The sequence below is a fragment of the Primulina eburnea genome, unplaced genomic scaffold (genome assembly GCF_022965805.1).
Source record: "Primulina eburnea isolate SZY01 unplaced genomic scaffold, ASM2296580v1 ctg1038_ERROPOS4800000, whole genome shotgun sequence".
NCBI classification, from domain to species: domain Eukaryota; kingdom Viridiplantae; phylum Streptophyta; class Magnoliopsida; order Lamiales; family Gesneriaceae; genus Primulina; species Primulina eburnea.
In genome coordinates this window covers 250,747-263,455 of record NW_027330581.1, presented here as the reverse complement: position 1 = coordinate 263,455, position 12,709 = coordinate 250,747, and the positions used below count along the sequence as shown (strand labels likewise).

The window sequence follows — 12,709 nt, the reverse complement described above, 5'->3', positions numbered from 1 at the left end:
TTCAGCCAGACGAAGCCAAACATGACGAAACTCTGAGTTACTTCGAGAGGCCGATTCAGATTCTCGATCGTAAAGAAAAGCAGCTCAGAACGAAGACTATTCCGCTTGTGAAAGTTCAGATGAGTCGTCATGGCATCGAAGAAGCTACCTGGGATACTGAGTCAGATATGAGACAGAGATTCCTAGAGTTATTTAACTGATGTGAGTTTTCTATTCAGTTTATGTTATACCTTCTTACAGATATGAATTGATTGCATGTGATTTCGGGGACGAAATCGTATCTTAGGGGAAGAGAAATGTGATGCCCGGGATTTTTTTATCTGTTAATTTGCAATTATTGATTGATGAATTGATATGATTATGAAGGATCGTTCAGAGACACTAAATGAGATTGTATGTACGAGGACAGAACACCTCGCGCATACGCGCGACACCGATGCGCGCATATGTGCGAGATGGGCAGAAGACCTCGCGCATATGCGCGAAATGAGGGCGCGCATATGCGCGAGCCATACAGGAAGCCAAGTGCAAGTCCAGAGAACCTCGCGCATATGCCCGGAAGAAGTGCGCGCATATGCGCAAGCTGCCGAGGACACAAGCGCCGGGACAGATTGTCTCGCGCATATGCGCCGAGGATGGTCGCGCATATGCGCGAGACGTGTTGGGCAATGATGAAGCCATTTGCCCCTTGACATGCAATATATATAAATTCTTCCTTCCTTCCCTCAAAATCAGCAAGAGCCGAGGAATTGTTGTAGAAAATCCTCACGCCTTTTATTTTAGAAATTTGAAGTTTGTGAAAGATCCGCCCGTCAGAATTTCAATACGACTTCAGCACCGTGTTTCTATTGACAAGAGCTTCAACTGGACATAAGTTTTCTTATGTTCTGATATGATTTGAAAATATGATATTGAAGGAATCGGATATGATTCATATATTATGTTCTTGACATAGTAGACGTCGTATAATCGAAACCGGATTGAAGAAAGGATACCATATGAAATTGTTATGATTTTAAAAATTAATTTGATTGAGATTTGATATCAGATTTGTGTTGTTATTGATTATGAGTTATTGGAATGGGTATATACTGATTTGTATTACCGGTATTTTGGAAATTATACTGTTGTGCCGTCAGAATTTGATAAGACTGAAATGTCTTGATTTGAGTTGTATATTGATACAGTATATTCGATATTGTCATTGCCAGATTGAGTATTGACAGGCTTCGAATTTGAGATTTCGACTTCGTCAGATTGACAGAAAAAAGGTTTAAACAATGTTAACCGGGAGATCGACTCGAGTCAGATTGGACTTGAGTTTCCCAAAAACCACATACTTTATTATTGCATTGATATTTGCACTTTATGAGATTGATATGCTTAGTCTATTGAGTTATAGCAAAGCGTGTATTGAGTCATGGACGGAGACACCTAGTCATTTGCGGATATGCCAAGTCTTTGGCGGATATGCCAAGACACTGGATGTTTGGTTTTTATCGATGTTTGCTTAGGAGTTGATTTATTCCTATCGCTGATATTTGATATATGTGCCAATATTCAGGAACCGAGATCCCTAGATTAGAGATGAGTCGAGTCTGAGATGATGAGTCACGAGTTGATTTACAGTGTCATATCATTTCATGTTTTCAGATTTTGATATATGTTATTGATATGTGTTTCATGCTTTATATTTCTTTATATGATTGAATGTATACATTATTTATACTGGGATGTATTTCTCACCGGATTTATCCGGCTATTGTTGTGTTTGTATGTGTGCATAACAATAGGTGGGACAGGATCAAGAACAAGAAGAGGATGAGAGATTAAAGTTAGCGTGGAGATCCGAGCCCAGAAATAGAATAAGACTCAACACTTGATGTATAGATGTTGAACCTTAGTTTGACAAAAAGATATGTTGTACAAGACTTGTACTTTAAGTTGATATGTATATCAGACTGATTACTTTACGTTTCCGCATTTATATTTTAAAAATAAAAATTTATGTCCCACATTACTTAATTGTTACATTTGATATTAATAACGATTAAGAAAATGAATTAGCGTCCGGGTCCCCACAGATACTCTGGAAGTAACTTCTTGTGCCCCCTAGAACAAAATTACTGACTTAACTCGGGGACTTCAGGAAGGGGATTTCTTCATATCCCTGGTAAAAAAATTGTCACGAGATATTGAGAATATGTTGTCCTGGGCGGAGAAATACCTTAACATTGAACAGGCTCAAAGGCTAAAGACAGAGGCCCTGAAGAAAGAAAGAGGCGACCTGCTAGGGAGGTTAGAAGACCGACTATAGAAGGATACCCCCTGGGGTTGTTTCCTCACTGTACACCCCTGAAAGATTCAAAGTGCCAACCCATGGATGGGAGCACTCTTTTATAGATCATCCATGGGTTTGTGATACCAAAAGAAGCTGATCAGACCAACGCATATTAGAGGATCAGGGGTCATGACCTTGTTCTCACCCCACGGCCATCTACCTGATCACCTTGGTACAAGTGTGAATTTCCATGACAACAAAGGGATGCCATACTTCGAAATCATTGGCATATCATTCAGCGCACATATGAATGATGTGACTGGACTAGAGGTAGTATGGGCTATCAGAAGCGGAAATGTTAGGAGGTAGGACATGTGCAACAATCTTGATGTAGGTAACAACCGAGCACTTAAAGTAAGGTCGTAATTATTTTTTCTCCTATAAATATTCAGGTTTACTTGATCATTAAGTATTTTATTCACTGAACATCTTTTGCACGAGTACTCAATATACATTCTCTATATTGCATTTTCTTTTGTGAAAGATTCTTGATTGATTTGAGCGTCAGAATGACCATGTCGGAATACCTTCCGGTGCCCTGCTAACGTTTTTGCGCTTAAAGTATGCAGATTCTTCAACCCGAGAATCATCTGTCGAGTCTCTATTGTGCCCGAGAAAAATCTACCCAGCTCAATGAATCACTCACCCAACTCACCCAATTTACCCGACCAACATCAGTTATAAAAGAGTCGTTTCTAAAAAATCAAAATATTTTTTTTTTGCGGGAATTAGTACCTAAACATAAGAAACCGACCACAACAAGAATTGTAAATTAATCTTAAAGTTTAAGATATTTTAGTCTAGAGATATTTTAAATTTTCTTGTAATTAAACAATTTGATTTATATAAATTAAATTTAATCCTTATTTAATAAAACTAAATATCACTTATGTTTTATAAATATATTTGTTGAACAATTAGTTTGATTGTAACACATATTATACATTATTTTTTAATCTTAAAATTTGAAGAATAAATCGATTGTGATCAAAACCGTTAAAAACTGATCTAAGACTGTATAAGCGGTTTGGTTGCGGAATCATCTTTCTTTAGGTCATCTCCAACCCAAAAATCTATTTAAAAAAGAGCAATTTCTGCACCAAATACAATATTCATCTCAATTCATCTATTTTAAATCTCACTTTAAAAAAGAATATTTTCGTAATATTTTTTTATTTGATTTATTAAATTTATTTTATTTTTTGAAACGAACGTGGACATTCTTCAACCCATCTATTTGATTTATTTTAATTTTTATTTTTAAATATCTAATACAAACGAGGACATTCTTCAACCAATCTATTTGATTTATTTTAATTTTAATTTTTAAATATCTAATTATTAAAATAATATAATTAATATTATACTAATATATCTAATTTTTAAAATAATTTAAATAATATTTATAAAATAAAGAGCTCTTCACCAAATTAGCGCAGAGGAAATGGTTGGAGAAGGAAAGTCTGCCCAGGGCTGGAGATGCTCTTAGAATTAGAAAACAACGGTTTTAAACATATTGTCGGGCATACATGATTGGTGTAAAATTTTGAATAAAAATTCAATTAATTTTTTTTTAAAAATTAGAAATTGTTTCAATTGTCATTTTAATTATTTTTGAGGAATATAAATATTTTACGGATGAATTTATAGAGAACTACTTTCAATTAAAATTTAAAACTTTTAACATCGGATGAATATTAATATTTTATTAAACGTTGGTGGATATCAAGCGTTAGTGATTATATCGATTTAAGAGAAATCTGTATTCTTCAATCAAAATTCTCATTTGCAAACATATATCCACGTAACATTATCAACACATGAACTGGTACTGTCAACTGTGATCCAAAATTATTAACTCAAGAATTTTCTAAATGGCTTGTGTACTGAAAATTCAAAAAGAGAGAGTTTCAAAATGAAACAACACCTAAATCCTGTACAAAATCATATTCTATAGAGACAAATTACCAACGTTCATATATCATGATTCATGACGCCATCATACTTCTCTCGGCATCGTCCCCGCCATTAAACGTCTCAAAACATGCTATATACTCTTCCATGCATGCTCTATAACCATGCATTTCTGGATATTTTGTTGCTAGTTCCAATCCCAGACTCATCCATTTCTTGCCTGAATCAACGTGCCCCATCTTCAATGGGAGAGCAGCTCGATTCCATGCTGTCGTGGCAAGCCATTTGGCTTCCTCAATGGGATACTCTCCCTCCTTCAATCCAACCATAATCCTGTATGCTTGCTTATACATTTCAAATGTCGAGTCATCATCGGATTCTCCCTTACAAATGGTGCTAACACATATTAGTTTCCGTAGGACAATAGCCACAGTTTGGTAATCTGGGGAAGGGGAGACGAGAAGAGAAGAAAGGCAGGCATTTAAAGCAAACATGGAGACTTCAGGATTGAATTGTGATCCTTGTGAGGCTTCGTAGCCGATTTGAAGTAATTGTTTTGGGTCACAAGATTTGGAGGTGGCAAAGTTTTTAACTAATAGTAGCTGTTGGTTGCCTGTGTCACTTAACCTGGAGTGCAAGTGGAAAGCGCTCCATGTGTACAAGAAGAGGAAGTTGGGCTCTATTGCATCAGCGACATAATCTTCACTTTTTCTCATGGTTCCTGAGGTTGACATTAGCATCTGTATCAAAGAATTGGTAAAAGCATGGGTAACTTAGAGATTGTTTTTGGATTGAAAATTAGCTAGAGTTCACGTGAATGCTAAAATATATATCATGTCAGATGTAATTTTAATATGTGAGCCTCCTCGGTAATGGGTGTCTGTAAGGACCGTAGAAACATCCAAAATTTACACTAAAAAAAAATGAGAATGTGGTATACATGGTCGGTAGGCATCATATACAATTTCGACTATTTGGCTAGTGATAACTATTTTAAAAGTTAAAGGGGCCAGAGTAAATGTTATGGTTTCTAATCTGTTCTTCAACACTTGTATCCTGCTGTCTTTTATCTTAATTTGTTTTCGACTCGTCGTATTTTGTATCTATATTCTTTATACCCTTCCCAAATGCAACATTAACAAAAATTTATAACATATTTAGATGTTTACCTTTCCTGCCCTGGCTAACAATGATATGGTTTCTCTGACTTCAGCTTCTAGAAGTGTCCCATTCTTATGCTTCTCATCAGCTATAATGGCGGATACAGTCAGTACTATCGATTTACAAAGCATGGCATCATTGCTCTCTGCTTTACCATCCTCCGGAATTCCGTATAACTCTGATGCCAACCTGAAGAATTCTGCACTTAGCTCATAATTCTTCTCCTGTCCAGTCCTTACACCACAATTCCAAGCATTTGCTGCAAACCAACTCTTTTCTCGTTTTCCAACCTCCCCCGAGCCGAAAAAACGGTCAGATCCAATCTCAGATTGACGAGCATGAGCTCTTTTCATGTGTTTCAGGATATCAGAGTAATTTACCTGGTCCTGACTTAAAATTGTGACTAATGTGCGGAATACCACAACTTCACTAGTCTGCATCGGTTTTCCTGAGAAATGAAAGTTCAAGAGTTGGGACAGAGAGGCGGTGGCAACAGAAAAGGAGCGGCATGAAATGGCTTCATGGGCTACCAGGGAGAGGAAATCTGTACTGAAATCAAGGCAGTTGGGCATCGATTGCACCAGTGTTATGGCGCTGTTGTGATCTTTTTTTTGCAAGAAGATCTTAAACTGCAAATCACAAAATATAAGCCATTACTTCAGAACAATCCATTACACAGTCCTAAGTGTCACCCGAGCTTAAGTTGATTCACTTTCAACATTATGGAAAACTATACCTTGAGAAAAGCACTAGCTATATTGGGTTCCAGCTGCAACAAAAAGAAACAAAAACAACAGGAATTGAGAGATTTTATATTTATAATGGAGAGATTAGTTGACACTGATTGATTTTTGTTATACCCTTTCCGCCTCATTAATGTATTCTTCGGCTCTATCTAACTGCAAGAGTCCCAGATAGCAGAGGCACAGAACTCGAAATCCCTTCGCTCTAAGAATTCTGTTCTCTATGCCATGAGGGACATACAGCAAAGCCTTTTCAAACATATCGGCACTGAATAGACAATCTTTCGATCGAAAAAAATCTGTGGCACTGCAATGGTAGGTTTTGAAATAACTTAACCGGTACCTGGTATTGCATCAAGTGATACAGTTCTTCTAGAAACAGAGCAAGAAAAGGGAAAAACCGAAAGAATCTAAGGACAACTTAATTTATTTTTCTCCTGATTGGGTCAGAGATGGCATTCAAAATATAAATACCGTAATTTCAAGCCCCAGTGATTAAATGAAAACAACACGCATACACATAAACATGCATTTCTTTTGTGATTTGAAGGAAAAAGTGAATTGGCAGTTGAAAGCATCAACATGATTTACAAAGAGCCTAAAGCAATTACACATGACCATTCTAACTATCATCACATGCAAGGAAAACAATGCATAGTACTTATGAAGAGAGCCAATTTTCTGATTCCCGTGACACTGTAACACAATAAAAGTATAAGAGACACTTCTTCTAGAACAAAGCGTAACTTATTCGTATTCTTCTGTGAAGTTTTGTACAATGTCGCATTCAAATTTATTTAAAATCAAATAATGGATTAATATTCATGCACTTCTTAAGGCATACTCGAATTTACCAGTTCCAAAGAAGAGCGTGCATTGTGGTCCTTTCCTTTGCTGCTCCTTCTCCTTGGAAAAGTGCCACTACCCTCTCATCTGCTACCAACTCGCCAACAACTTTGGCTCTCACCTTCATTCCTTCAACACCGGTCACTCCGTTTCCAACTATCCTATTTATCACCCTAACAGCTGCACCAGCACTAACATGGCATCGCTCCAATAACCCAAGAAACACACCTTTAACAGTCTCTGTGCCAGCCGTCCCTGCAGCCTGGAAGTAAGAATCCACTGCCGATAGCCAAACACCCTCCGGTATCCCCTTATTCAGCACCATTCCTCTCAGCTCCTTCTCTGCCTCCCCGTACCTCCCCAATCCCAGCCACGCCTTCATTGCCAGCACACTCAAACTTGGATGGTGGTCACCATCACTCCCAACCTCTTTCAAAACCTTCACACATTTCAACACGCTCTCAAATTCATCACCTTGCAAATGAGCCGCAGCAATAAATCTCAGAGTCTTCAACCTCAATTCCTTCAAATTTAATGTCTCTTCAGTTCTCTTCACTACTCTTAACCCCTTTTCACATAATTCTAAGGCGTCATTCATCAATTTTAATGACTGATTTACTGTAGAAGCCTCATTTTTGGACAGTAACATCTTTCCAAACGTCAGGTACTGATTAGCTAGGGCATTATAGTTTCCTGCAATACCAAATAAAACATTTTTGGACCTATTTAGTAACGTGATTGCCAAATTGCTGTCTGAGATTTCCCACGCAGCTCGTGATCTGGCAAGATTGAGATCTAGCAATAGTTTTTGTTCATCGCAGTCAGACATCGAATGAATCTCAATTTTTGATACAAGATCGGTGGCTTTTTCATAGCAGTGTTCCGCTGAATCGAATTTTTTGAGATCATGCCAGATCAAACCAGTCTTGTAGAAGAACAGAGCTACCTTGATAGCCGGAGAAGGTATCCCTTCAACGTCAGAATTGAGGAAGAGCAGATCTGCGGCAATTTGACGGAGCTTGGCATGTTCCTCGGAAATCTTCGCTGCAGAAGCATTGGAAAGGTCGACACACACGTTCCAGAGACGGTAGCTGAGTTTCCAGACTAGAATTTTGGTGGAGTTGGGGAAAGGAGCTAGTTGACTGATCAGTGCTAGAGCGAGTTTAAGATCCGAGGAGAATGAATCGAGTAGGGGCTGCGAAGGGGGGTGGCGTTCGAGCGAGTTTATCAAGGATTCTATTTTAGAGAGTGCACGAGAGTGGTCACTGTCGACTGCCGCGGCGGTGGCGGAAGCGATGCCATGGCGTTGGTCGGGCGTGGAATTCTCCGAGATTCTCATTTTTTCTACTTAGGAGTTGGCGGGAAATGTTTTTGAACTTATATATTGTGAAATTCCGAAGGAGAGGAACCCCCGAAGAACAATTTTGGCCTTAGGTAAAAAACAAAAAAAGAACAATAAAACATTTTAGATGGTGATTTGGCTAGTGAAGTCGGATTTAATATTTGAGTAGGTTTCTTGTTAGACGATCTCATAAATTTTTATCTGTGAGACGAGTCAACTCTAACAATATTCACAAATCTTTTTTTTTTAAAATATTCTTAAAAACCGTAAGACAATTTTTTTTTCCTCTCACCAAACTATCTCAACTTCAATTTTCCATGTTTTGTTTTATGTTTTTATTCTTCTACTTTGTTATTGATTTTGAAAATATCAGAGTACATACAAAAAATTCAATTTGGTAACATGCATAGCGTGTACCATTAGGCAAAAACTTGTATAAGACGGTCTCACGAGTCATATTTGTGAGACGGATATCTTATTTGGGTAATCATGAAAAAATATTATTTTTTATGCTAAGAGTATTACTTTTTATTGTGAATATCCGTAGGATTGACTCGTCTCACAGATAAAGATCCGTAAGACGGTCTCACATGAAACACACTCGTACCATTATTACTAGTTTTGTATTAATATTGAATTATTATTATTTTTAAGAATGATATAAATTGCTAGGTGGTAACTTTTAATAATATTTTTTTCCCTTCTCTCGTTGTTAATTTATTATGGAAAAAATTTGTGTGAGACGATCTCACGGGTCGTGTTTGTGAGACAGATCTATTATTTGGGTCATCCATGAAAAAATATTATTTTTTATGTTAAGAGTATTACTTTTTATTGTGAATATGAGTATGGTTGACCCGTCTCATTGATTAGGATTCATGAGACAATCTCACAGGAGACCTACTCCTTTATTACTAAAATATTATATTTGTGTTGTAACTTATGATTGTATTTATTTTTAGGCGGTTATAAGAACCGAAAACATGCATAATGCTCAACAGGTTTGCAAGGTCTATCAAGAATTGGATAAGATGGGTTTGGGAACAGGGTGAAATCGTGTTCAATTTTTTTCTTAAATGGACGGGTTTTGAGTTGACCAAACTTGTCTCATTGTCATCTCTATATCTGGCTATTTTTTTTACAGGGTGAAATCGTGTTCAATTTTTTTCTTAAATGGACGGGTTTTGAGTTGACCAAACTTGTCTCATTGTCATCTCTATATATGGCTATTTTTTTTAAAAGTTTTTTTTCTCATTTGTGTTAAATTTTACATTTGATTTGTTTTAAAAAAAATTTCATAAGAAATATGTTCTTAAATAAAGCACTACTTCTACTTGTCATTCAATTTATAATTCACAATATATTTCAATTCTCATTTACAAAAAATGAAAAAAAAAATTATCTTATCTTTTATGATAATTAAAAAAATGATTATATTAATTATATACCTATTTCAATAATCTACTTAATACGAATCAATTTTTTTTATCTACCCATCGTTTTGATCATAGTTTATCGAATGCAGTCGATGAATACACTAATTTCTCAAAATCAAAACTTGTTGGGAAATAATATTTCCGAATTTAATTGATATATTTCTTGACTTAAATTATTTACTGAAATTATTTCCATAACTATTTTTTTTAACATATTGATTTAATTGTGTATAATATTTAATATGAATTTTGCCCTTCTAAGATAATGAGATAATTATGGAAATATATTTTAAATATGATATTTATTATAATGATTTAAAGAGATATGATATCAATATTTAAATAGAGTTTATTTCTAAGTAAACTCTTACTTTCCGTATGAAATAGGTTTCCTTGTGGAGATAAAGTCTACATCCATAAAGAAGGGATCAAGGACCACATTGTGAGCCCTTACGACTCTCTCTTCTCGAAATATACACGCACATTGCACGTTCTGACTTTCAGAGAAAAACAATATCAACCACGTGTTGGCTTGAATGTTGAGGACAACGAAGTTGGCTGCTGATTATTTTCATGGCTCCTCTTTTGGTATCACGTTTTTTGATTTCTTAATTGATGTTTTATTATTATTGATTGTTTTAGAAAGCAGTTTATTTTCTCAAAGTATTGAGAAAATTGAGTTTTGCTTAAATCACTAGTGATAGGTTTTTGTAAACGATTTGGTTTCTAGTGATTAATTTTTGTCATAATGATACTTGTGCAAATTTAATCTCATCCATTTGTTTATTTAAAGTGAATTTGTATTACAAAATATAATATTGCGCTGCATGTTGTCTTAAATTTTGTAACATTTGATAAAACACTTAATTCTGATTAACACAAATTCATAACGCTACACTATTGTTCTTATTTAACCTTACATCTGTCAAGCAAGATTCCTTACAAGTGGTATCAGAGCCTACTCTTAATATACTAAGTGCTGATTCTGTTTTATTTTGTTTGACAGAACTATTCAAATGGATCCATCACTCGCAAACGCAGCACTTCGGCCACCAATCTTAGATGGAACCAACTACAGTCTATGGAAAGTAAAAATCAGGTTTCATATAAAATCCATAGATGAGAGAGCATGGCAACGAGTTCTAAGCGGTTGGACTCCACCAAGGAGACTGGACGAAGATGGTGATAGTCTAGTCAAACCGGAAACTGACTGGACTATTGATGAAGTGCAGATTTCTAATTACAACTCAAAGGCATTGAACGCAATTTTTTCTTCGGTTGATCAAATATGTTTGGGCTTATCACTAATTGTGTTTCGGCCAAGGATGCATGAGATATTCTCCAAAGGCACTGTGAAGGCTCTGAAAGTGTGCGACAAACTAGACTAAGGATGCTTACCTCCAAATTCGAGATGATGAGGATGGAAGAATCTGAGAACATACTGGATTATGATCATCGCATACGGTAACTTGCAAATGAGGCGTTCAGTCTTGGAGATCCAATCTCTAATGAATGATTAGTTAGCAAAGTTCTCCGTTCTTTGCCCGAAAGATTCAACGTAAAAATCTGTGCAATAGACGAGGTCAAGGACACATCTCAAATGGCTTGGAAGACCTTATCAGTTCACTATGCACTTTTGAGATGAACATGGACATGCACAAGAAGGATAAAGGGAAAACAATTACATTCCAAGCTTCAAATTACTACTATAACGACCTCATTCAAATATCCCAAGAAGTTAATGAATCAGATCTTTGTGAGGATTATATCTCCTTTATCACAAAGAAATTCGAGGATTTTTTGAAAAGAATCAGAGACAAGAAGAAGGATGCACAATCTTCGAAATTTCCAATCCTTCCAGCACCTGAAAGGCCACAAAAGTTTCCTGCCAAGAAACAATTTCAACCAAGGAATGAAGGCAAGTGACAATTTAATTCGAAGAAGTATGATTCGGTGCAGTGTAGAGAATGCCAAGGCTTTGGTCACTATGCCAATGAATGTGCTAACAGATTACGCAAGAATAAAGGCTACAATGTTTCTCTAAGCGATGAAGAATCTGATGTTGAGGAGAATTCTACTGATGAAGAAAATCATAGCTCCTTGGCTGAACTATTGACAGAAAATCGCTTGCTGCAGGTGAATCCTTTAGGTGTTGCCACTTCTGGCCGCAACATCTGCGCAAAACCAGTATGTTTGAAATCCACGTCTCCTAGGAATTTTATTGAAGATGATGTAGAAGCTGATGATGAAGAAATCACTCTTGAGATTGTGCAAAAGCTTTATGAAGAGTTGTTTGAAAATTGGACCAAAAGAAACAAGTTGAACTCAACTCTCATGAAGGAGAACACTGATCTAAAAGTTGTGGTTGCCAAACTTAAAGTAATTTTGAGCAAAAAGGACTTAGAACTTTGTAAGACCAAAGAAGAGCTTCAAAAGGCAACAGAAACTTTATCCAAGTTCAACTCAAACACATCCAAGCTTGATTCCATACTCTTGATGGGAAGGGATGACAAGAAAGGTTTAGGCTTCAAAGACAGTGTGTTTGAAATATGTGAGTGTTCAAAATCAACTGTTTTTGTGAAAGGAAAAATTGAAACATTCGCACCTTCACAAACTACATCTTCAACCAAAAGCTCTCCACCAAGAAAACAACCTGCTGCACCCATTCCTAAGAAGAGAAAACACAGGTATGTATGCCATTACTGTTTTAAGCCTGGACATATCAGGCCCTACTGTTATAAACTCAGGGATGACCTCATAAATAAAAAGCCGAGGCAAATGTTGCCCCAAATGTTGTACAACACCTCCCGCAACACCTCCAAGAATCAATCTACAGTAAGACAGGTCTGGGTACCAAAAGTAAAAATTCACTGTAATGTTGTTTATACTTCATAAAAACTAACACTGCAGGTTACTGGTACTTTGA

General features: G+C 36.3%; 1 protein-coding gene across 1 annotated transcript; it reads right to left on the bottom strand.

The window, feature by feature from the left end:
* Positions 1-4,309: 4,309 nt before the first annotated feature.
* Positions 4,310-8,406, bottom strand: LOC140820423 (TPR repeat-containing protein ZIP4-like). Its single transcript, XM_073180711.1, has 5 exons — positions 7,014-8,406; positions 6,277-6,466; positions 6,153-6,185; positions 5,425-6,045; positions 4,310-4,995 (listed from the first exon to the last, which is right to left on the bottom strand). Exons 1-5 carry the CDS (start codon positions 8,342-8,344, stop codon positions 4,330-4,332), a joined length of 2,841 nt encoding a protein of 946 aa, XP_073036812.1. The 5' UTR covers positions 8,345-8,406; the 3' UTR covers positions 4,310-4,329.
* Between the last annotated feature and the right edge of the window lie 4,303 nt (positions 8,407-12,709).